We start from the raw sequence: 21598 nt of genomic DNA, 5'->3' as shown, positions 1-21598 counted from the left end.
TTTTGAATCGCTCACTCGCGAGCGCCGGGAGGGGGTGATTGCACGAGTCGCCCCAGCCCTCTGCCAGATGGTGGCCCATGACGGAGGGGATGAGGGATCCCCCTTGCTGTTCGGGGAGGGCTTTCTGGGGCAGCTCCAAACAAAAAACGAGACCTTCGAGGTCCGCCAGGAAGCCCGCCAACCAGCCCCTCCCGCCGCGGAGCCGGCAGCTAAGAGGCCCCGCAGCTCGGCTGCCCCGGGGGCCAGCGCCCAGAGCCAGAGTGGGGGCCAGCGCCCAGAGCCAGAGTGCGGGCCAGCAGCCCTTTCACAAGAGGCCCCCTCCCTGGGACTACACGAGGGGAGCCTACCTCAACCAAGGACATCAAGGCAAGTATAAACCCGTACATCTCAGCACTACCGCCCTCGGGCCAACTGGCATATTGCCGCGAAGCATGGAGGTTACTCACCCACGATGCCTGGGTCCTTCAGACCATACAGGGGTACAAGCTGGAGTTTACAGAGGTACCGGCGATTCGAGGGTCGCACAGCGTGCTGACCTGAGGGCAGTCAAATCAATCAGGTCCGGGAGGCCGTATCCGAGCTAGTAAAAAAAAAAGGAGCAGTTTCTCGGGTACCGCCCTCTAAAGTGAAGTTCCTCTCCCCCTTCTTTGTAGCACCAAAGAAGGACGACAAGGTACTCCCAATCCTAGATCTTAGGCAACTAAACGAGTCGGTGGAACACAACCACTTCAAGATGGAGGGGTGGCACTGGGCGAGGGATCTTATCCACCAGGGCGACTCCAAGATACGTATCGACCTGAAGGACGCATACCTGTCGGTCCCAATCTGCCATCGAGACCGCCTGTGGCTTGACTTTCGGGAGAAATGTCTATCGTTGGAACAAGGTGCCATGTGGCCTCAGATCAACACCGAGAGTTTTCACAAAACTACTGAAACCAGTGGCGGCCTATCTCCATTCCAGGGGACTTCGCATCGTCATGTTCTTGGACGATATCCTTGTCGTGGACAAATCCCCCTTCCTACTGGCAAACCAGGGACGTCTAATCGTGAACCTCCTACAAAACCTGGGTTTTGCAGTAAACTCGGAGAAGTCAGTACTAACGCCAGCCCAGGAGTTATTGTTTCTGGGACTATCAACAGACTTGAGACGATTGACGCTTGAGCTCCCAGGAGAGAAACTCGCCAACCCGCTGGACCACCTACAGCAGAGGCTAGAGCAACTGGGGATCATGGCCTGCCAGGTTGCAAGCTTGGCGGGACTACTGAACACATGCCTAATGGTGTGGCCGGAGGGTTCCTTTAATATCAGGAACCTTCAAACACATTTGAGACAAGCTAGCCCTACAGAGAGGCATCCACAAGACCACTCTTACATTCCAGGGTCATGCAGCAGGACTTACCGTATTTACTCGCACAATGAACGCACTCGCGTAATGAACGCACCCCCCAAGTCGGCTCTCCAAATTTCGACTTTTTTTTCCACTCGCGTAATAAACGCACCCCCAACTCGGAAGTCAAAATTTTGACCCCCTCACCCCACGCGCGTGAAATGAACGCACTTTTCTATCCTGGTGCAGCGAGGTCGCGAACGCATGGGCAGCTGGGCGAACAAAACGCCTTGCAAAAGGCGTTAAAAAAAATTCGCCAAGATTCAACGGAAGCAAGAAAAAAAAAACATAAAGAAAAGCTTTTTTTTTTTTTTTTTTTTTTTTTTTTTTTTTTTTTTTACAGCGCAGGTCTGGACTTTGGGTTCGCGTGCCGCCGCGCGCAAGGAGGTAAGAAAGAGAAGCGCTCTAAGTGAACAAAACAGCTCGCGAAAGGTGGCAAAAAAACAACAACGAAAAAACACAGGACTAAGAAAAAACAAAAACAGAGAGAGAGAGAGAGAGAAAAAACTTTATGTGTCAGTAAGATGGTGACCTTCTTGGGTTCCTTCAGCTGCTCCACATGGTCGGCAGTTGAAGTCTGTCGGCGACCTCTTGCGCTCTTGCCAAGGCCCGGGACTGGACGTCCAGGTCCCGGCTGGCCAGCACAGCTTCCCATTGCTCAAGTGAGGGAGATGAAACTAGATCTGCCGGAGGCGGATCCTTCGCGCAGTCCCAGATTATGTGGTCTAAGGTGGCAGGCTCGCCGCATAGTTGACAGTACGGGATTACTAGATCGGAAAAGATATTGGCGTATGTCCACGGGTTTGGCTGCGACCGCGTTTGCAGCCGCCGCCACGTGGTAGCCTGTTCTCGGCTGAGCGAAACGTGCGGAGGAGGCAGGCTCACCCTAAGCTCCCTGTAATAGTTGGTTATAGCCTGATACGTATCCAGCGCCTCACCTCGTGGGGCCCCGACGTCCAAGTCCCCATCACCTGCTCGGCTGACAAAACCTCGAGCATAATGGTGAGCGGACTCGTTCCCCGGGACGCCCACGTGGGCCGGGACCCATACCAGACCCACTTCCTTCCTATCGTTTGGCATCGTGCTAAGAATTTTGTATGCAGTGGTGGAGATACGTCCCCTCGAGAAATTGCGAAGGGCCGTTTTGGAATCACTTAGAATGGTGTTAGTGCTCTTTTGAACAATCCCTAGTGCTATTGCGGCCTCTTCGGCCTCTTCCACTCGGCCCGTGATCACTGTGGCCACTACCCTGCGCGAGATGCTCACCGCACTCACAGCGAAAGCATGTTGGCCTGTAGTAAGGTTGTATTCTGCCGCATCAACGTACACGGCACTATCGTCCCCTTGATACTTTTTGCTTAATGTCTTCGCCCTGGCCCTCCTCCGGCCTTCGTGACGACCCGCTTGCCTGTTCTTGGGGAGAGGTTTGACACGAATGATTTCGCGCATCTCTACCGGTAAAGTCATCTGGCTTGAAGGATCTCCACTCCTCATGCCTAAGCTTCTCAGGATGCAGAGCCCCGTCTCAGTCTGCCTGAGCCGCTGCTCTTGCGATGTGAGATGTGCCTCAATGAGCTCTTCAAGAGTGTTGTGAACCACGAGATAGAAGTCTCACGGTGGACGCGTTCCTGGGGAGACCAAGAGCCGCCTTGTACGCCTGCCTTATCAAACAATTCAGCTTTTCACTCTCGGCCTTCTTGAGGTCTAGATAAGGAGTGGCGTACACGATCCGACTGATTACAAAAGCCTGAACAAGCCGACATGCATCGCGCTCTTTCATGCCCTGTCGCCTAGTCGCCACGCGCTTAATGAGCCGTATAGTTTGCTGGACCGATGTCGTCAACCTGTCCAGCGTTACCTTGTTGCATCTGTTGGATTGTATGTACATCCCAAGCACTCGCATTGTGTCTACTTCCAAGATTTCGTTTCCCTGAATTTTCAACTGTACAGTCGAACCCGTTTATAACGAACCCGGTTAGAACGAATTATGGTCTATATCGAACACACGAAATTTTAAGATCAATATTCATGAGAAATATACTTTCTATAACGAACCACACATCGGATATATCGAACTGCGAGCGCCCGCTACCGCCCCCGTGGAGACGTGCGGGCTTCCCTGCAATGCACAGAGTGACAGAGGACAAGAGAAAACCAAGAAAAACACGATGGCCCTTGAGAAGATGAGTCACAAAACCGACTGCGAACGCCCGCAACCGACCCCCGCGAAAGCGCGCTGGCTTCCCTGCCATGCACGGAGCGACACAGGACAAGAGAAAACCAAGAAAAACACTATAGAGACGACCGACCAGGTTGATGTCCGAAATCCAGCTGGGCTTTTTATTCTAATCCCCTCGCGCTTCGACCTTCTCTTCTTTTTCTAGAGATGTCATAGTGGCGCGTGGCCACAGGATTCCCCCCCAGGAATCAAGGCTAATAGGCTTGTATTCTGATGAAGGCAGGACAGTTGTGGCGAAGGTGGCGCGAGGGAGGTGCGCATGATGTTTAAGGGGAATCCATGTCGTGGGCTATGAACGATGAAGTCCCAAAGTTGCGAGCTGAAGAAGCGATGCTATAAATGCCACGAAACCTGCTTGATGGGTCGACCAGGAAGATGTGGTACGTTGTTGGCGAGTGTGGGGCCAGCGCAATCCATAAACGCAGGTTTTATGCGGTCGGCCGCTACAACTTCTTCGCGACCGTTAATGTCCAGCGTGAATGTTTTGGAAGTCCGCATCAGAACTTTGTAGGGACCGACCGCATAAAACCTGCGTTTATGGATTGCGCTGGCCCCACACTCGCCAACAGCGTACCACATCTTCCTGGTCGACCCATCAAGCAGGTTTCGTGGCATTTATAGCATCGCTTCTTCAGCTTGCAACTTTGGGACTCCATCGTTCATAGCCCACGACATGGATTCCCCCTAAACACCATGCGCACCTCCCTCGCGCCACCTTCGCCACAACTGTCCTGCCTTCATCAGCCGGGTGGTGTGGGCCTCGCGCTTCGACCTTCTCTTCTTTTTCTAGAGATGTCATAGTGGCGCGTGGCCACAAACACGATGACCCTTGAGAAGATGAGTCACAACACCGACTGCGAACGCCCGCAACCGGCCTTCGCGGAAGCGCGCTGGCCAATGATAGAGCAAGCGTGCAATGACGTTCTGATGACATCATCCTGCAGCCGTACCAGGCCGGACATGGCTCTCTTGTTCCTAGCGTTTTGCCGAGGAGGCTCGTTGTTCTTTGTGTCCTTCCTGTTCCCGCAAGAGATGGCGACCAAGGTGCGTTCATCGTTACCGTTCTCTACCAAGGTGGAAATAATCCGGCGCGTTGAACGCGGCGAGAAGAAGACAGAAGTCGCCGCATCCTTCAAGATCGCCAGAAGCACGCTGGGTACGATACTGAAAAACAAGCCAGCGATCCTGCAAAAGGCCCGAGATCGACCGAACGCCGACGGAAAGCGCATTTGGGCGCCTGCCTTTGACAGAGTGGAAAAGGCGCTGTACGCGTGGTTTTTGGATATTCAAGCTCGAAACCTTCCAGTTTCGGGCCCCATGTTACAGCAGAAAGCAAAAGACTTTGCCTTTTTGCTCGACGTTCAAGATTTTAGAGGCGGATCCGGATGGCTTCAACGGTTCAAGGAACGTTACGACATTGTCGGCAAAGTTGTCGCTGGCGAGAGTCGAGCAGTCGACAATGAAAGCGTTAAGAAGTGGATCGCCGAAAACTGGCCAGCAATTACGGAGCAGTACAGGACCTGCGATATTTATAATACCGACGAAACCGCACTGTTTTGGCAGCTCCTACCCAGTCGGACCTTGGCACGACAAGGCGAGAAGTGCCATGGCGGCAAGCTCTTCTCTCTGTCGTAAGTGCCACAACTTTTTTTTCCTTCTCAATTTTACGGAATTATCGTGTTCATTTATTGTCTGTTACCTAGAAATTTTCGGGCTTTCTTAGATGATATGTTTCAATATTGAAATTTATTGATAGAAATATGAATACATATGTTCCATCATGAAAGCTGCCTCGCGATAACACGGCTCTGAGCGCCGGCGTGAGGCTCGCTACGCTCGGCAGCCTTCGCCGCTATTCCGCACGGTTTCCTTTCATCTCTCTCGCTTTTGCTGTCCTCACGAAATAGCGATATTTGCTATAACAAACTACTTGATATATCGAACTAAAATGCGTGTCCGATGGAGTTCGTTATAAACAGGTTCAACTGTATCCTGTTCGGCTTCGTTTTGCAGGCCCTTCCGTTATTACGGATAACTAGCAGTCCCGGCTTTTGTGGGGAGCATTCCAGTCCTGCCCAACGGGCGTGGGCGTCTACGATGTCCGCCGCCTCTTGTGGAGCAGTCTCGATTTGCCCGTCTGATCCCTGACTCGTCCAAATTGTGATGTCATCAGCATATAGGGTGTGTCTAGTACGCTCTATGCCGTTAAGCTTCCTAGGGAGCGTGATCAGCGCGGTATTGAATAGAAAAGGGGATAACACCGACCCCTGTGGTGTATTCCTATTTCCCAGTGGTATGTGTGCCGACTTCAGATCCCCTATGGTGAGTTGCGCAGTCCTGTTAGACAAAAAATCCCTCATGTAGTCGTATGTATGGCGCCCTACGTTTAGTTCCAAGAGGTTGCAGAGTATCGCCTCATGCGAGACGTTATCAAATGCCTTCTTCAAATCCAACCCCAGGATGGCCCGCGTACCGTGGCCGTTTCCCGGGTCTACGATTTCCTTAGAAAGCTGTAGCATCACGTCCTGCGTGGACAGGTGCGGCCTAAAACCGATCATCGCGTATGGCATGAGGCGATGGGTTTCTATGTGCCCATCGCGAAAAAAGTTTTTTTTCTTTTTTTGTACAGCGCAGGTCTGGACTTTGGGTTCGCGCGCCGCCACGCGCAAGGAGGTAAGAAAGAGAAGCGCTCTAAGTGAACAAAACAGCTTGCGAAAGGTGGCAAAAAGAAAAAAAACAAAAAACACAGGACTAAGAAAAAACAAAAACAGTTTTTTTTTCTTTTGCACAGCGCAGTTTGGTTACGGACCCTCTAAGCAAACGAAACAGCTTGCGAAAGGCGGCAAAAAGGAAAAAAAAAAAGAAACAACCCAGGGAACTGAGAAAAAAAAAGAAAAAGAGGAGCTTTTTTTTTTTTCTTTTTTTGCACAGCGCAGTTTGGTTACCGGGGGAGGGGGGGGGGGGTCGCGCAAGGAGATAAGAAAGATAAGCGGAGAGCAAACAAAACAGCTTGCGAAAGGCGGCAAAAAAAGGAACTAAAAATAAAAGAAAACACTTTTTTTTTTTTTTGCACAGTATGGTTACGGGGTCGGGCGGGCGCCGCGCGCAAAGAGATAAGAAGTTCCTTCAATTTTTCAGGATAAAAGGTTCCTTCCTTATGCGAGTAAATACGGACACAAAAATTTTACTTCGCGTAATGAACGCCCCCCCTAACTTTGCATCGATTTTTCGGGAAAAAAAGTGCGTTCATTCTGCGAGTAAATACAGTAGCATGATGGATCCTAGCACCGAGGAAGACCTCAAACGGCCAGATCAAGACACCCCCATTAGTGCAGACAATACAGTCGGACAGCTTGTTGAAGGGGAGCATGCTCAAAGGGGTGGACGATTGAACATCACTGGACCCACTCCAATTTACTTGGCTCATCAATGCCCTGGAGCTGATGGCAGCCTTCCTGGCATTCAGGCACTGACAAAGAAAGTGCCTCAGGGCTCTATTCTCCTCGAGCTAGACCAAACAGCAGCAGTAGCTGCGATCAACAGGAGGGGCAGACCCTGCTCTCCAGAACTCGCCAGGACAGCCCACGAGATATGGTCGTGGTGCTGGGCGAGGCGAATATCATTCAGGGCACTACACAATCCGGGGCGCACAAACACGGGTGCAGACCAAGCATCCAGGAGATTTCGGTATGGGCGTAATGCCTGATCACAGTGACCCAACTCTTTGGAGTTAAATAAAGAAACAAACAAACAAACTGTGCACACTCATTTTCAGCAGGGTCAACAGTCCATGGGGCCCCGTGCACACGGACTTTTTTGCAGACTTCTCCAACCACCAGGTGAGGCACTAGAGCTGGCAGTTGGACCTTCAGGTGGTAGCAGTAGATGCTCTCAGCCTGGGCTGGATGGGTCAGGGCCTCTATGCCTTCCCACCGTTCAGCCTTGCAAACAGATGCATTGCCAAATTGCAGACCTCCAACAGTCTGCTCATTCTAGTAACTCCAGTCGGGCCATTTTAGCCATGGTACGCATCGCTGCTCCACCACTCGTACGAGGAACCATGTCTTCTTCCCCATTCACACCACCTACTCTGCAGCCACGACGGGCAGGTACATCCAATGCTCAGCATGGGGAGCCTGACACTACAAGCATGGAGACTGAACAACTCCAGCAAACACATAGCCAACTTTAAAAGCAGGCTGCACACCTCATCGAGGCATCATGGAGGTGGGGAACATAGCTCACCTACACTTCTTGCTGGACTGTTGATCCCTTTTTTCCCACTCTAGCACAGGCACTCAACTCCCTCTCTGGCCTCTTTAAGGAGGGTCTGGCATATCACACTATAGGATGTTTCCGCCCTGCCTTATCTCAGATCTTGCAGAACTTTGACGGTTGCCCTCTAGGGGAACACCCAGCAGTGGTGCGTCTCATGAAGGGAATGTTGAATTCTAAACCCCATAAGCTGCGATACCCCACAACTTGGAAGGCAGAAACGGTGACAGCACTCCTGCAGTTGTGGGGTCCCAAAAGGACTTTAGCCTTAAAATAACCTCTAGCAAGCTAGCTAGGCTGTTAGCCCTTGTCTCAGCAAGCAGCACGTCAGACATGTGCCTGCTTTCGACATGCTACATGCGGAAGCAATCGACCGTTTGGGAGCTTACACTCAGCGGGCTCAGAAAGACTTCTGGGGCATCTATACCCCCCTTCCACCCACTCCTTCCCGACATTCGAAGGGGTTTGGGAATTGTGTCCAGTGGAATGCTTGCAGGTATACCTCGAACGGACTGCAGGACTCTGAGGCGCCCACACGCAGCTTCTGCTCATTATGAAGAAGCCATTCTGTCCAGTAGCGCAGGACACAGTAGCTCACTGGATCAAACACACACTAACGCTTACGGCCATTGACACGTCGACTATCAAAGGGCACTCAACGTGAGGAGTGGCCAACTCCAAAGCCGTGGAGCTCAAAATACCACTTGCTGACATTTTAGCAGTAGCTGATTGGTCCTCAGAGGCGACATTTAACCGCTTTACCGACGGCAATCAGCTACCCGGGCACAATTTGGAACCCAGGTACTGAGAACACAAGCCAAAGTTTGAACAAGCAGTTGTGAACTTGATAGTAAGTGCAACAGAGGCTGAATTATAACTACCAGTTCTGATGAAGGGTACTCACCTAAAGTCAGAGCGGGAATTATACAAAGCCTATGGAAGCACTTACTATCAAGTTCACACTCCCACTGCATCCCTGCCCATTTTCAAAGTGAATCGTCATGTTCTCTTCCCTGTCGCAGGTCGAGGTGGCTCATGGCACCAGAGGTAGCGCAAGATCTCCAACCAGGTGCAACCACCAGAACGAAGAATAAAAGCGTTCTGAGTGCACAAATGCCTTTGCTTTGTTTTTCTGGTGGGAACCCCACCATCTCAACGCAGCCATAAGCTGTGCTGTAACCACTAACTCCGAAAAATGAAGTCGGAAGGGGAGGGCACTTCCTAGTTTTTTGTTTTCAAGATAGCTTTGAAATGTTGACGTCAGTTCCTGTATAAAAGGGAAAAGCAGTTGTGAACTTGATAGTAAGTGCTTCGATAGGCTTCGTATAATTCCCGCTCTAATTTCAGGCAAATACCCTTCGTCAGAACTGGTAATTCCAATCCTTTATCTTCAAGTAGGTTAGGTATTTTTGGGAAGGTATGTTTAGGCATTTTTGTACCATAGTTTGTTCTTCCAATGACCACCTCCCAACATTCCCCACGACGGGTAGAACATGCGTGAACATTTTCAGAGAGCTGTCCAAGGTTTATCATAAAGTTTGTACCCCCAATTTGTTCTGCCTTTAAAAAAAACTGCACCATCCCTTCAAATAAATTGGAATTTTCAAAGCATGCTTCAGAACAGAAACATAGAAACTACTATATTACCTAAAGAATTACCAGTAATAACTGTCATATTCAATGTGAAAAACAAAAAAAAAAAAAAACATCCTCCTGATTGTGGCCCCCGAACCACCGTCCATAAGGAGCCACTCCAGCAGAAAAGATGTCTGCCATGCCTCCATCACACTGTTGAATGCTTCTAAATCATTGCCAAAACGTCAAACAAATTTTGATACAAAAACATTTCATTACAAAATCAACCTGAAGAACATAAAAGAACAAAACAACTTCACATTTCAATGTCAATTTTGATTTAAAAAAAAAAAGCAAGGCATCCTTTTGCCTGTGGCCACCGAACAGCAGTCACAAAGAGCCACTCCAGCCAAATAGATTCGTACCGTGCCGTCTTCACATTCCCGCACAATTCTAATCCATTGCAGAGACTTTAAAAAAGTTTTAAACAAAATAAGAAAACATTTTATCACAAAATCATCTCAAAGAGATGCAAAATATTCTATATTGATTTTGTCCCCAAATGAAAGTTGCGATGTCAGAAAATTATGACATCTTCAGTGTATCTTGTACTACACTGAAGCATCACCTCTAGTGAGCTAAAAGTGCTTTGCTTCTACTGTTGGCTGTAGGAGAGACTTCATCAGAAACTTCCTAGCTTTTAGCATAATTTCATGGTCACATGCTTATAAGGGCATAATGCCAAGCAGCTCCATGCATCAAGTTAATCTTTACACCGATGCAACAACTGCACCACGGAGTGTCACAGTGCTCCGCGAGTAAGTGGAGCCTGCAGTGTCCTACTCTCGCCGCTTGGCGCATGCCCCTTTACAAGCGAAACAACAAATGTCAATTTTTAGGCAGCTTAGGTTTAAATCGAAACTATATATCAATTCATTTGGAACACAAGTTAGCGGGATTCCTGCCTTCGATAGCTTAAGGTGAACTAACTGTACACTCTTTGCTACTCTTAGAAAATTACCCCTCATGAAGTTTGAACTGGATGTCACAACCTCATACGCTTCTTGGCTTTCTTCACCTTGTGTGGCTTGGGCTCTTCTTCGAGCCTTGTCACATCCATGGCCGTCGTGGTTTCCCTCGTCTCCTTTACAACTTCCACAGGAATGTTTGAGGAACTGTGATTTTCTGGAGATCTTGTTTCTGGGAAACGAAAAGTGAACAATTATAAAGATTGAAAAACTTCAAAGGGGAACTTTGGTGGTGTTTCGAGGCACCCAAACTAACTACATTTTCTAAATGTCTACCCTAAATAGCATGTTGTTCTTTTTAACGTGCTATTTACTATCTTGACATTCAATATGGCTATTGAGAGAACAGCAAACGAAGGTGATGCCAACATTCAAACCTTCCTAGCACTTTTCAGTGGGGTGACGTCGCATATTGCAAACTTGCAGGCCTAAAGAACGCAAGTGTCTTTTGTAAACATCACAAATTGCAAATTTGCAGACTAAAGGATGCAAGTAAGGAACCTATGAAATGGCCGGCGCTCATTTCACATCCTTATCAAACTTCTTGCAACCCGTTGGAAGCAAGTTGCAGTCCCCAGATTACGTCTGTTGTCCGTGTGTTCGTTGTTGCTACACTTCGTTTCACCTAAGGTCGAGACGCAGGCGATGCTACGAAATTGTGTGACCAATCACGCAGCGTCAAAAGTGCACCATCATGGTGTTCGTCATATTTCTGCACATGCCCTGTCATCGCTGAACTAATCATATACAGAAGAGGCCTGGTGACTTGCACTTTTGATGCTGCTTGATTGGTCCGACTAGTAGCGCCGTTGCGTCTGGACTTACGCTGAAACGAGGTGTAGTAAAACCTTTCCCTTTAAAAAAAGATGGAAGCCGTTTACAAATCCCTGCAACGCCAAATTGGAGCGCAGCTCGTGAGGAGGAATAGGGAAGGGTACTGAGGGGGGTCACGTGATCTCGGGGGAGGGGGGTCACGTGACCTCGGGGGGGGGGGGGGGGGGGGGGGGGTCACGTGACTTCAGAGGGGGGTCACGTGACCTCGAAAGGGGGGGGGGTCACGTGACCCCCCCCCCCCCCCCCCCCCCCCGGTTACGCCGACGCCGCTCAGGCTGGAAACGGGCCCCTAAGAGCTGCGCTCTAAAAAAACGGAGGAGACCAAACTTAAAAATTAAATAACTGTGAGAAAAAAAAAAGCCGTTTACAAATCCCTGTAACGCCGAATTGGAGCACAGCTCTTGAGGGGGAGTAGGGAAGGGTACTAAGGGGGTCACGTCACCTGCGGGTAGTCACGTGACCCCGGCGGGGTCACGTGACTACCCGCAGGTGACGTGACCCCCCCGGAGGTCACGTGACCTTGGGGGGCCACGTGACCTCAGGGGGGGGGGGTCATGTGACCTCGGGGCGGGGGGGGGGGGGGGGGTCACGTGACCTCGGGGGCGGGGTCACGTGACCTGGGAGGGGTCAGGTGACCTCGGGAGGGGGGGGGGGGGGGGGCAGGGGGGTCACGTGACCCCCTTCCGCCCCCCGGTTACGCCGACGCCGCTCAGGCTGGAAACGGGCCCCTAAGAGCTGCACTCTAAAAGTTACTTTTGAATCTATTATCTGATTACTAGTTCAGCCATGCCTATCAATATGATAAACCAATTTCCAGGCAAATCAGTGATTGTGAAAATTTTGTCAGTGCAGTACCGATGTACTGGGAATACATGCATACTAAAGTGAAGTGCTGCATCGCAGACATCATCTGGGAAAACAACGACGACGGCAACTCACAGACAGCCTCGAGAACAACGCGCGAGCAATCATGGAACTGATGGCCTACCCCAACTAGCTGCCGATGCCTGGTCTTTACCAAGAGCACATCTCGTGTAAATACTTGTACATAGATTAAAGAGCACTAGTAACGTCTCTATTAATGTCTAGCAATGGCGACGAGTACCGAACCAGCCTCTGAAGTCAACGGACACAACTCCAAGCCTGCGGTGATGACGTACCAAGTACCACAGTTTGACGAGATGAACGATAAGTGGACTTTGTATATTATCCGCATTGAGTCCTACTTCGAGGGAAATGGCATCGTGGACGACGTAAAGAAGAGAGCGCTTCTCGTTTCGGCACTGGGCTCAAGAGCAATCGACGTCTTGAGTGGGCGTTGCGCACCAAGGAAGGTTAAAGAACTAACCTACACTCAAGCGATTGAAATTCTCAAAGAATTTTATGCACCGAGACCGAACGAGATAGCTGAGAGCTTCAAATTTTTTCACGAGGGTTCAGAAAGGGGAAGAGTCGGCTCAGGAACTCATCGTGGAACTTCGGCAGCTGGCCGATAAATGCAACTTCGGCGACATGTTAGACCACATACTACGAGACAAGGTAGTGTGCGGAATTCGAAATATCGACGTTCAGAAGGCACTACTTTCCAGGCCCAAGCTGACATTGCAGGAAACTGAGAACATCGTGCTGGCGGCGGAGGCGGCGAGACAAAGTGTCAAGCTCATGAAGCCTTCAGACATGAAATCAGAGCCGGAACTGCACAAACTGGTGGGTAGGCAACAACCGGGACCGTCACGCCAGTACAGCAAGGAAGAATGTGGACCATCGCTAGCGTGCGAACGGTGCGGCAGCAAGGAACACTCCGAGATGGCCTGCACTTTCAAGAATGCAAAGTGTTTCTAGTGTGGAAAGAAGGGACACCTCGCACTAATGTGTCGCTTTAAGGGCAAGCGAGAACAAAGGACGTTCGCACTAATTGAAAACTTCGCTGAGGACGGCGACGCATCATTCTCCTCGCACCTGCTGTCCCTGAAGCAAAATCTGATTGGGGAGAACAAGATCGTCGGTCCAGTTTGGCGCAAGTTCTGTTGGGCCGGAGTCGACATTATCATGGAGACCGACACTGGATCACCTGTGTGCGTGATATCCTGGGACGCTTACAACCAGCACAGGGAGAGTTGGCCAAGACTGGAGAAGTCAACCCTGAAGTTGTCTTGCTACTTGGGGCCACTGCCAATTGCAGGTAAGCTCACGCATCCTGTTTCGTATGCCGACAAGACTGTCACAGCATCGACGACTGTACTTCGCCAGCCAGGACCATGTTTGTGTGGTTGAGACCTGATTCAACCACTAAACAACTTGGGAACTCCTGTTCTCAGTGTGTCCAACTCGAAAAGCCAATCTAAAGGGAGGAGGATCTGGATAAAATCTTGACCGAGTACGAAGAGGCATTTGAGCCAACGCTAGGACTGTTCGAGATTCCACCCGCACACCTTTATGTCAAGGAGGGGTCGGTTCCAAAGTTCTTCAGGGCTAGACCTCTTTCGTATGCAATGAGGGATAAGGTTTCTGACGAGCTCGACAGGCTAGTGAAGAACGGTGTTTTGTCTTTGGTGGCACACTCAGAGTGGGCAACCCCGATCATGCCAGTTACGAAGAAGGACGGATCATTTAAAATTTGCGGCGATTACAAGCTAACCGCGAACGCGGCATGCGTTACAGAGCAATATCCGCTACCTGTGATTGATGACCTCTTCGCCGCTCTCAACGAGGGAGATGTGTACGGCAGGCTGGATCTTCGCGACGCTTACAATCAGATTACCCTTGACGAAGAGGCTAAGAAACTGACGGTCATCAATACCCATCGAGGATTGTTTTGTTACAACCGTCTGCCGTTTGGGGTGTCTTCCGCGCCCGCTATTTTTCAGCGTACTATGGAGACTATGCTGAAGGGTATTCCAGGCGTGCAGGCGTATTTGGATGATGTCCCGGTGGCAGAAAAGAGAGATGATGGTGGAAAGGGCCTCAAGGCAGTTCTGAGGAGCAACGGTGTCAAGTTAAGGAAGGACAAGTGCACCTTCCGGATGCCCGAAGTCTTCTACCTGGGACACAAGATCAGCAGCGACGGACTGCAGCCTCTGGAGAGGAACCTGGATGCTGTGATGAAGGCTCCAAGTCCTAAGGACGTAAGCGAATTCGTTCCTACATCAAGCTTCTAACATACTACGGTTTTCTTCCGAACATGGCTATGTTGCTCGCTCCGCTCTACGACCTTCTAGCCAAGGATCGCCGCTGGACCTGGGGTCCGGGGCAGCAAGAATCGTTCAAGAAGTCCAAATAAGCACTGCGACAAGCAAAGTTGCTCACGCACCTCGACCCAGCGAAGCCATTGCGCCTGGAGTGCGACGCGTCGCCGTACGGAATAGGAGCGGTGTTGTGGCATCGCGTTGGAAACAGACAAGCCAGTTGGGTTCCGATCCCGAAGACTGTCAAAGGCCGAGAGAAACTACTCTCAACTCAAGCGTGAAGCATTGGCGTTGGTGTTCGGAGTATCTAGGTTCCGCAACTATCTGCTTGGTCGATCGTTTATTTTAGTCACAGATCACAAGCCTTTGCTTGGACTGTTTCGTGAGGACCGCCCGACACCAGTCATGGCCACGGCTCAGATCCAGCGCTGGTCTTTGCTGCTGGGAGCTTACAACTACAAGATAGAATATAAGCCTGGGCCAGACAACCAAAACGCCGACGCACTCAGTCGACTTCCACTAGAGACTCCTGAGGAAGTGACCAATGAGTCACCTGAGCATGTAGATTAGCTTAAACAGCTCGACAATACTCGAATGGAAAGTTGGGCGAGTTGGTATGACAATACTCATCTTTCAACACAAGTGCTCCGCCAACCAACTTTGAAGGATGAGGTCCTCAGTACGGTGAAGTAATACATTCTCAAAGGTTGGCCTCGGGAGAGGAAAGCGTCTGATCCACGCATGCAAGCGTATTTTACTAGGAGGCTAGAAATGACCGTTCTCCAAGGTCTTATCTGCTGGGTGGGACCACCGAGTCATTGTTCCTGAGCCCGCACGAGACCAGATGCTGCAGCTTCTGCACGAGACGCACCAGGGCGCCTCAGCAATGAAGTCTGTCGCACGTACAATCATGTGGTGGCCTGGACTTGACAGAAAGATCGAACGTCTGGCGAGCAATTGTCACACCTGTGTACAAGCAAGGTCGATGCCGCCGGCGAAGACTCCTGTTAATTGGCCTTTGACTCAGGAGAACTGGTCGCGTGTTCACCTGGATTTCGCTGGTCCAGTAAACGGTGCGATGATCTTGGTTGCAGTGGATTCGCACTCAAAGTGGATAGAGGCAATTACTATGCAACATGCCACGACCGAGTCAAACCGGCCGAGATTTTCGGCCGGTTTGGCACACCAAAAACCATTGTGAGTGACAATGGCACTCAGTTTACATCCGAAGCGTTTGCCATGTTTTTGTCCAACAACAACGTGAAACACTTGCGCACTTCGATTGTGGGCGTACCACCCACCCGTGAAACACTTCGATTGTGGGCGTACCACCCACAATCGAACGGTCTCGCGGAGAGAGCCGTAAGCACCATCAAGGAGGGCCTCAAAAAAAGACTTCAGACCGGTAGTTTGTCTATGCGCCTCGGAAAGGTGCCATTCAACTACCGTAGGACGCCATTGAAGGACGCAAGATCTCCATCCCAGCGGCTTTTAAGATACCAAATCCGCTTTTGCCTGGATACCTGCCTTCCGTATCCTGTCTCTTTTCCTCTTTGTTCAGAGGAAGGTCGAGACGCAGCCGACGCTACGAAATTGTGTGACCAATCACGCAGCGTGAAAAGTGCACCATCATGGTCATAGAGGCCTAGTGACTTGCACTTTTGATGCTGCTTGATTGGTCCCCCTACCCAGTAGCGTCCGTTGCGTCTGGACTTAGCTGAAATCAGGTATAGTAAAACCTTTCCCTTTAAAAAAACAGAGGAGACCAAACTTAAAAATTAAATAACTGTGAAAAAAAAAAGTTATTTTTAAATCTATTATTTGAATTACTAGCTCAGCCATGCCTATCGATAGGATAAACCAATGTCCAGGCAAATCAGGGGTTGTCAAAATTTTGCCAGTGCAGTACTGGGAAGACGGCTTAATGTACTGGGAACACATGCATATTAAAGTGAAGAAAACTGGTGTAGCCATTCTCTCATATTGTAAGCCTACAAGCCAGCCAGGGCTAACTGCTTCGCGGTGGGGTCTGGTAACTATACCTGGCTCACGAGCAGATGTCGTAATGTCCTTGTAAGCTTCCATCATTTTCCTGTACATCAGACCTGCCTCACTGCCAAAAGGGTTCAGGTGGACGTTGCTAAAACAGTCCTTCAGGTGCTGTAATAGTCCCAACAATATATATCAGCAAACTCTGTCGCAGATGAAGTTAAGATTTACCCACCTTGGGGGTTAATGTTTCTCTTCTAAACCTTCCTGCATCAAAGACCTTAGTCTCCAGGTGCTCTGCAAATTATTACAAGTTGAAGATAAAGCAGACAGCTTAAGAAAGAAACATAACCTTGCCATATAGTCAGACATATTTTTAGGAAAATCCAGTGGGAATGATAACTTATGTGCCAGTTACTAAAAAAAAAGAACATGGGCATGCATAGGCATACTCACTCCTTGAAAGATGTTGGCCCGAGCGTTTGTAATCACTTATTTCAGAGTCTTTGTCGTTCAGCAGAGCAAACAAGTCTTCCTGCTGTTTCTGAAGACCCACTATCATCACTATCATTGGTAAAGTCACATGTCTGTAAAACTGGAAGAATATCAGTTTAAGAGTTAGAAACATATGTCACAGCTCAATTGAGCAAACATAAGTTATGTGACAATAAAGCGAGAGTATTTAAAAATGCTGGCCACCAGACTTTCAGCCAGCAATATAGAGGCTACATCTGACAGAGAGGGGCATAAGCATCAAAAATGTGAAGGGGAGGGGAATATAGGGTTATGGGCTAAATCAATGGGAACAAAGGGAGGAATCAGTGACACCCCAGGAGAGGACTGAGGATTAATTTCGGCCATTTGGGTATCTTTTGCCATGTAACCAAAATCTCAGTTATATGGCACCTTTTTTGCAATAAGCACCCGTCACATTGAGGGCACCTAGGCCAGGATTCGAACCTGCCACCTAGGGATCTGTAGGCCGGCGCTTTGCCTCAGATCCACTGAGGCGGTTGGGGGCATAAGCGTGAGAGAAAAGTTGTTCTTGCTGTTTAGATGCGATAGCGATACAAGTGCCAAAGTAGGGCTTCTAAAGGAATCTACCCTTTACCTCGAGTGTTCCAACAGAAACTAATGCCCCTCCCCAGCTTTACGGAGTTGTATCCCCGGTGGATTACATAAGGCTAGATGAAGCATGGTATGCACTTCAGTTATAAAAATATGGGAAGCGGTACTATTCGACTTTTACCGCCATCGCATGTAGACAGTTTATAGGCTAGCTAGCATCGCACCTAGACTTTGTGTTACTGCATGATTAAAGCCAATTGTAGATGAGTATCCTTTCAGGCACTGATCAGCATCTGGCATCAACCTAAAGATGGCCATTTTTTTGGTAATGTGAAAATAATCAGCTCAGCTGCATTCAAGTAAAAGTACAGTTCTTGACTGTTGCATGAATAAGTGCGGCACACGTCCCAAGCGAGTTCTGGAAAAGCATGGCAACTCTCTAGCTCAGTTCAGGTCTGTGCTGCCAAGTTCTCTCAAAGGGCTGTATGTGCATCGCTGCATTCATTGCTACTTTTTAAGAGCTTTTAGCTCTACTGACATTGCTCAGTTCTGTTTCTGAATTAACCGGTTTATCTCTTCTTGGCTTCATGTTAAGAGAATTAATTGTTCTGCAACCTGGGACGTACATGCCTACATACACACCACACAGATATGACACAATGTATAAATGGTGCACAACTGCTTTCACTGGCTCAAGCTAGTATAATAACAATGTTACACAATATTTTCTTGGTTCTGAAGAGTTGTCCTGCATCAAAGCTAGTAATCTATAGAGTACCATTGCCAAATCAGAATGATGAGACGAGTAGAAGAATGAGGCAATTCGACATGGCATGAACCAACCACCCTGACATATATGTAATATGGTGCTTAAAGGGGCTGTTCAACAACTTTTTGACTGTTTTTTAATTTGCACCGATCCTGAGCGCACTGAACGTAGTAACTTGATGAAACTTTTCTTTTCTCGAATTTTGCTTTACCTTAAAAGTTATAGGCAAATTAGAATTACAAAAACAAGCAAAAAATAACCTCCTTCATGACGTCGTAGGTCCTGGCTTGAGTGGCCGTGAACTAGAGGAGGTGTAGTGAGCTCATTGAACGCTCACGGCTGCCTCACTCCGTGTCGACGGCTCGAGAAGGCGCCACTAAGGCACGTGTTGGATAGCCTGTATGAAGCGGGCGGCCAGGGCGGCTCGCATTGCATTTGCTGCACGATTAAAGACTAATTCGGCCTAACGCCTGATTGGCCACAAACGACAGCAAGCATGGGGTAAATATAAATTCAGAACGGGAGCCGCTTTGCGCAGCCATACCGCCAAATGGCAAAATCAACAGCCAAGCCCACGCCGAAAGCCTTTGGAACACTCAGAACCGGTCGGATCATCGAGCCGGTATACGACTGCAGTGCCGCCGCGTATATCCGGGACCTTTCTACGCTTGCCATTTGTCGGTGCCTCATCCCACTAGCCCTTTCTAGTATGCGCCGTTTTTTCCGCCGCTTGGTGGCGGGTTTGTCGACGGGTCTTTTCTTGTTTCCATACTTTATAAACTGCATTTGTTTCTTTTCTGATCTAAAATACTGAACAAAAACTACTTTCATACATAATTGAAACAGTTCCCGACACTTATATTTTATATCGACTAAAAAAACAGCTTTTAGCGACTCTGACCAGTAGTAAGCCCAGGACCAAAAACGTCACATATCACGCGCTTTCGGCAACGCGGGTCGCCCTTGTAGGTGGAGGAAGTTTCCGCGTCGTCTGGTTAAATTATGACGCACTGATATTTCTTTACTCTCTCCATGCCCGCTGGCTTACCCGAACCTCAAGAGACGTGGAAAACGCAAAAAAGGTAGACACTTAAATATGATTGCAGGGCCCCTTTAAACAACAAAACTGTGCTTAGACAACTGTGCATAAAACTGTGCTTTAACAACAAAACAATAGAACAAAGGCAGTGACCAAACACTTACCGAATCACTAGCAGTTTGAGCAGGCATTCGAAATTCCCACAGGAATGGCACTCCGCTTATCATTGTATGCAACTGCATGACAAGTAAGCCCGCATTACAGGTTACTATTTCCATACAGGCTTCCTGGGTGGCAGCAGAGCAAGTCTGTTTCAGGGCTTTGGTGATGCCCTGGGAAAGGTGCTCAGAAAGATAGGCTGCCGTCACCTCTAGATCTGGGTTCAGCTCCTGAAAGGAGAATATGCATGCATCACTACAGCTCCATCATGGTAGTCGGTGCCAAAATCAACATACCAAGTAACAACAGCGGTTAACAAAGGTGCCTAATCCTGTTGGGAAATAAAGACAGGTTTTCTGCTCTGTACGTTCTGAACCAATAAGAGTTGCATGTCATCAAAATGTTCACCAGCCTGCCCGAGTTTTCACTCTGCGAGCACTTGACACCTTACAATCAGCAGGGTGAACGACTACTACTGTATTAGGGTTCTTGCATGAGACCATGATGCAACGCTACTCCCGGTACAGAAATCTCGCCGGAACCCACCGGAATCCATGATAAAGGCATTTGTCGTTGTTATGCTATGTCTTGTGTGCTTTGGGGCTGTGTTTGCACTGTAGTTTGTCCACTCACTCGAGCTTTAAAATGGTCAGTTGTGCCGTAATTGTTCCAGCCGTAAAAGTTGGCGACAGAATGGAGCTACGGCCAGCAGTGTTGGTTCGTTTAGAACTCCGGCAACCATCAGGAACCAGGACAAGCCGACGCTCAAGCAAACGGTTCCTCGGCGTTGACCGGCTTCGAATCTCAACAGGAAAGCTTTATACAAACTTAGGGTTTGTGAATTGCAGTTCAGGGGGGCTATGTTCGACAAATGTTTCGTTTCTCCTAAGAAGTAACGGAACTGATGGAACTGACAATATCACGTCTGATTGGCTAGAGGCTCAAATGACGAAAGTTCCCTCTTTCGTCATTTGAGCCTGTAGCCAATCGGGTATTGATGTCGCTGGCCTGTAATAAGGCGGAGCCTCCGGGGCAATAACGGGGGCGCGCGTTAACCCATCCGCCGCGCTGCGCTTTACGCCGCTTCGCGGCGACAGCCTGAGGCGGCTCATTACAAAAAACGTGAACCCACATGTGTGTGTGTATTGGCCCACACGTAAACGCCGCTTCGCGGCGCCCAACTATTCGCTAAAGTATCATTCGGTGAACCGCCCCCTCAGGAGGCTCCGCCTTATTACAGGCCAGCGACATCAACACCGCCAATCGGACGCTATACCGTAAGTTCTGTCACTTCCCTTTCTTTTTTTAAGAAGCGAAACATTTGTCGAACATAGCCCCCCAGGTCAGGTGAGGAACCTCTTTGAAAGCAGACGAAATTAATTGTGTGGCAGCTTCAGTCTTCATCTGTGTAGCCAGTGAAAAAGTTGGAGGACCGGCCTGGACCGGCTATGAGCACTCAATCCGCATTTTAACACGCAAAAAGTCGCATGCGGCTCGCGAGCCGCAGCTTGGCCACCCGTGATATATAGTATCGTACTACCTTGCATCTCTCGAGCAGCAAGTCCTGATCGAGGATTTCATCGTAAACACGTATGAAGTCGGAGGCGTAGATGCGGAGAAAGGAGCCTGCAGCGTCGTGCTTGTGCTTGACCAAGCAGTTGAAGGCTTTGTCACAGAAACTTGTCCAGGGAATAGCGACTACATCATCTTCCAAAGTGTCACCAACTGATGTTGCCATGTTCAAACACTAGACTATGCTATCCAAACTAACTTCAAACAAGCAATGCTCTACGTTCTTTTGCTGCAGAAACTGCTGAATTCGATGCGCGCGCACCCCTTGGTCGCACCCAACGTTGGTCCAGTCTCTCTCATAATCTCATAAAACATAAAGCAGCATGAAGTGCGTGTCAGAGCCGGTGCACTACCGGTGCTACCGGTGCGTGATTTTTAGTAGTGTCATCTATCCTCCGTAATCTTCAACACAACACATGGAAGTAAACGTGAGAATGTACTCGGAGATTAAAAAGGGGTCTACCAATAACTGAAATTT

The 21598-nt window shown here is 49.2% G+C and overlaps 2 protein-coding genes and 1 pseudogene across 2 annotated transcripts; 2 read left to right on the top strand and 1 right to left on the bottom strand.

The window, feature by feature from the left end:
- Positions 1-4342: 4342 nt before the first annotated feature.
- Positions 4343-5466, top strand: LOC120838067 (tigger transposable element-derived protein 4-like). Its single transcript, XM_040207812.2, has one exon. It carries the CDS (start codon positions 4450-4452, stop codon positions 5260-5262), a length of 813 nt encoding a protein of 270 aa, XP_040063746.2. The 5' UTR covers positions 4343-4449; the 3' UTR covers positions 5263-5466.
- Positions 5467-7587: 2121 nt separating this feature from the next.
- Positions 7588-8641, top strand: LOC115319354 (annotated as a pseudogene).
- A 1081-nt stretch (positions 8642-9722) lies between these two features.
- Positions 9723-21582, bottom strand: LOC115319386 (non-homologous end-joining factor 1). The gene is made up of 6 exons (XM_029979361.4): positions 21089-21582; positions 19554-19778; positions 16970-17108; positions 16749-16810; positions 16567-16684; positions 9723-10677 (listed from the first exon to the last, which is right to left on the bottom strand). Exons 1-6 carry the CDS (start codon positions 21284-21286, stop codon positions 10523-10525), a joined length of 897 nt encoding a protein of 298 aa, XP_029835221.2. The 5' UTR covers positions 21287-21582; the 3' UTR covers positions 9723-10522.
- Positions 21583-21598: the final 16 nt, after the last annotated feature.

The sequence above is a fragment of the Ixodes scapularis genome, unplaced genomic scaffold (genome assembly GCF_016920785.2).
Source record: "Ixodes scapularis isolate PalLabHiFi unplaced genomic scaffold, ASM1692078v2 PGA_scaffold0__279_contigs__length_252992795, whole genome shotgun sequence".
Classification (NCBI taxonomy): Eukaryota; Metazoa; Arthropoda; class Arachnida; order Ixodida; family Ixodidae; genus Ixodes; species Ixodes scapularis.
Note: the sequence above shows the minus strand (reverse complement) of the source record. Positions and strands in the feature narration are given on the sequence as shown.

Bases quoted from the DNA above. Each gene is read 5' to 3' on its own strand.
- LOC120838067 (XM_040207812.2), top strand. From the start codon at position 4,450: ATGACCCTTGAGAAGATGAGTCACAACACCGACTGCGAACGCCCGCAA.
- LOC115319386 (XM_029979361.4), bottom strand. From the start codon at position 21,286: ATGGCAACATCAGTTGGTGACACTTTGGAAGATGATGTAGTCGCTATT. The intron at 17,109-19,553 runs GTAAGTGTTTGG...ATATTCTTCCAG, and splicing joins CTCAAACTGCTAGTGATTCG to TTTTACAGACATGTGACTTT. The intron at 16,685-16,748 runs GTGGGTAAATCT...GGACTATTACAG, and splicing joins GAGAAACATTAACCCCCAAG to CACCTGAAGGACTGTTTTAG.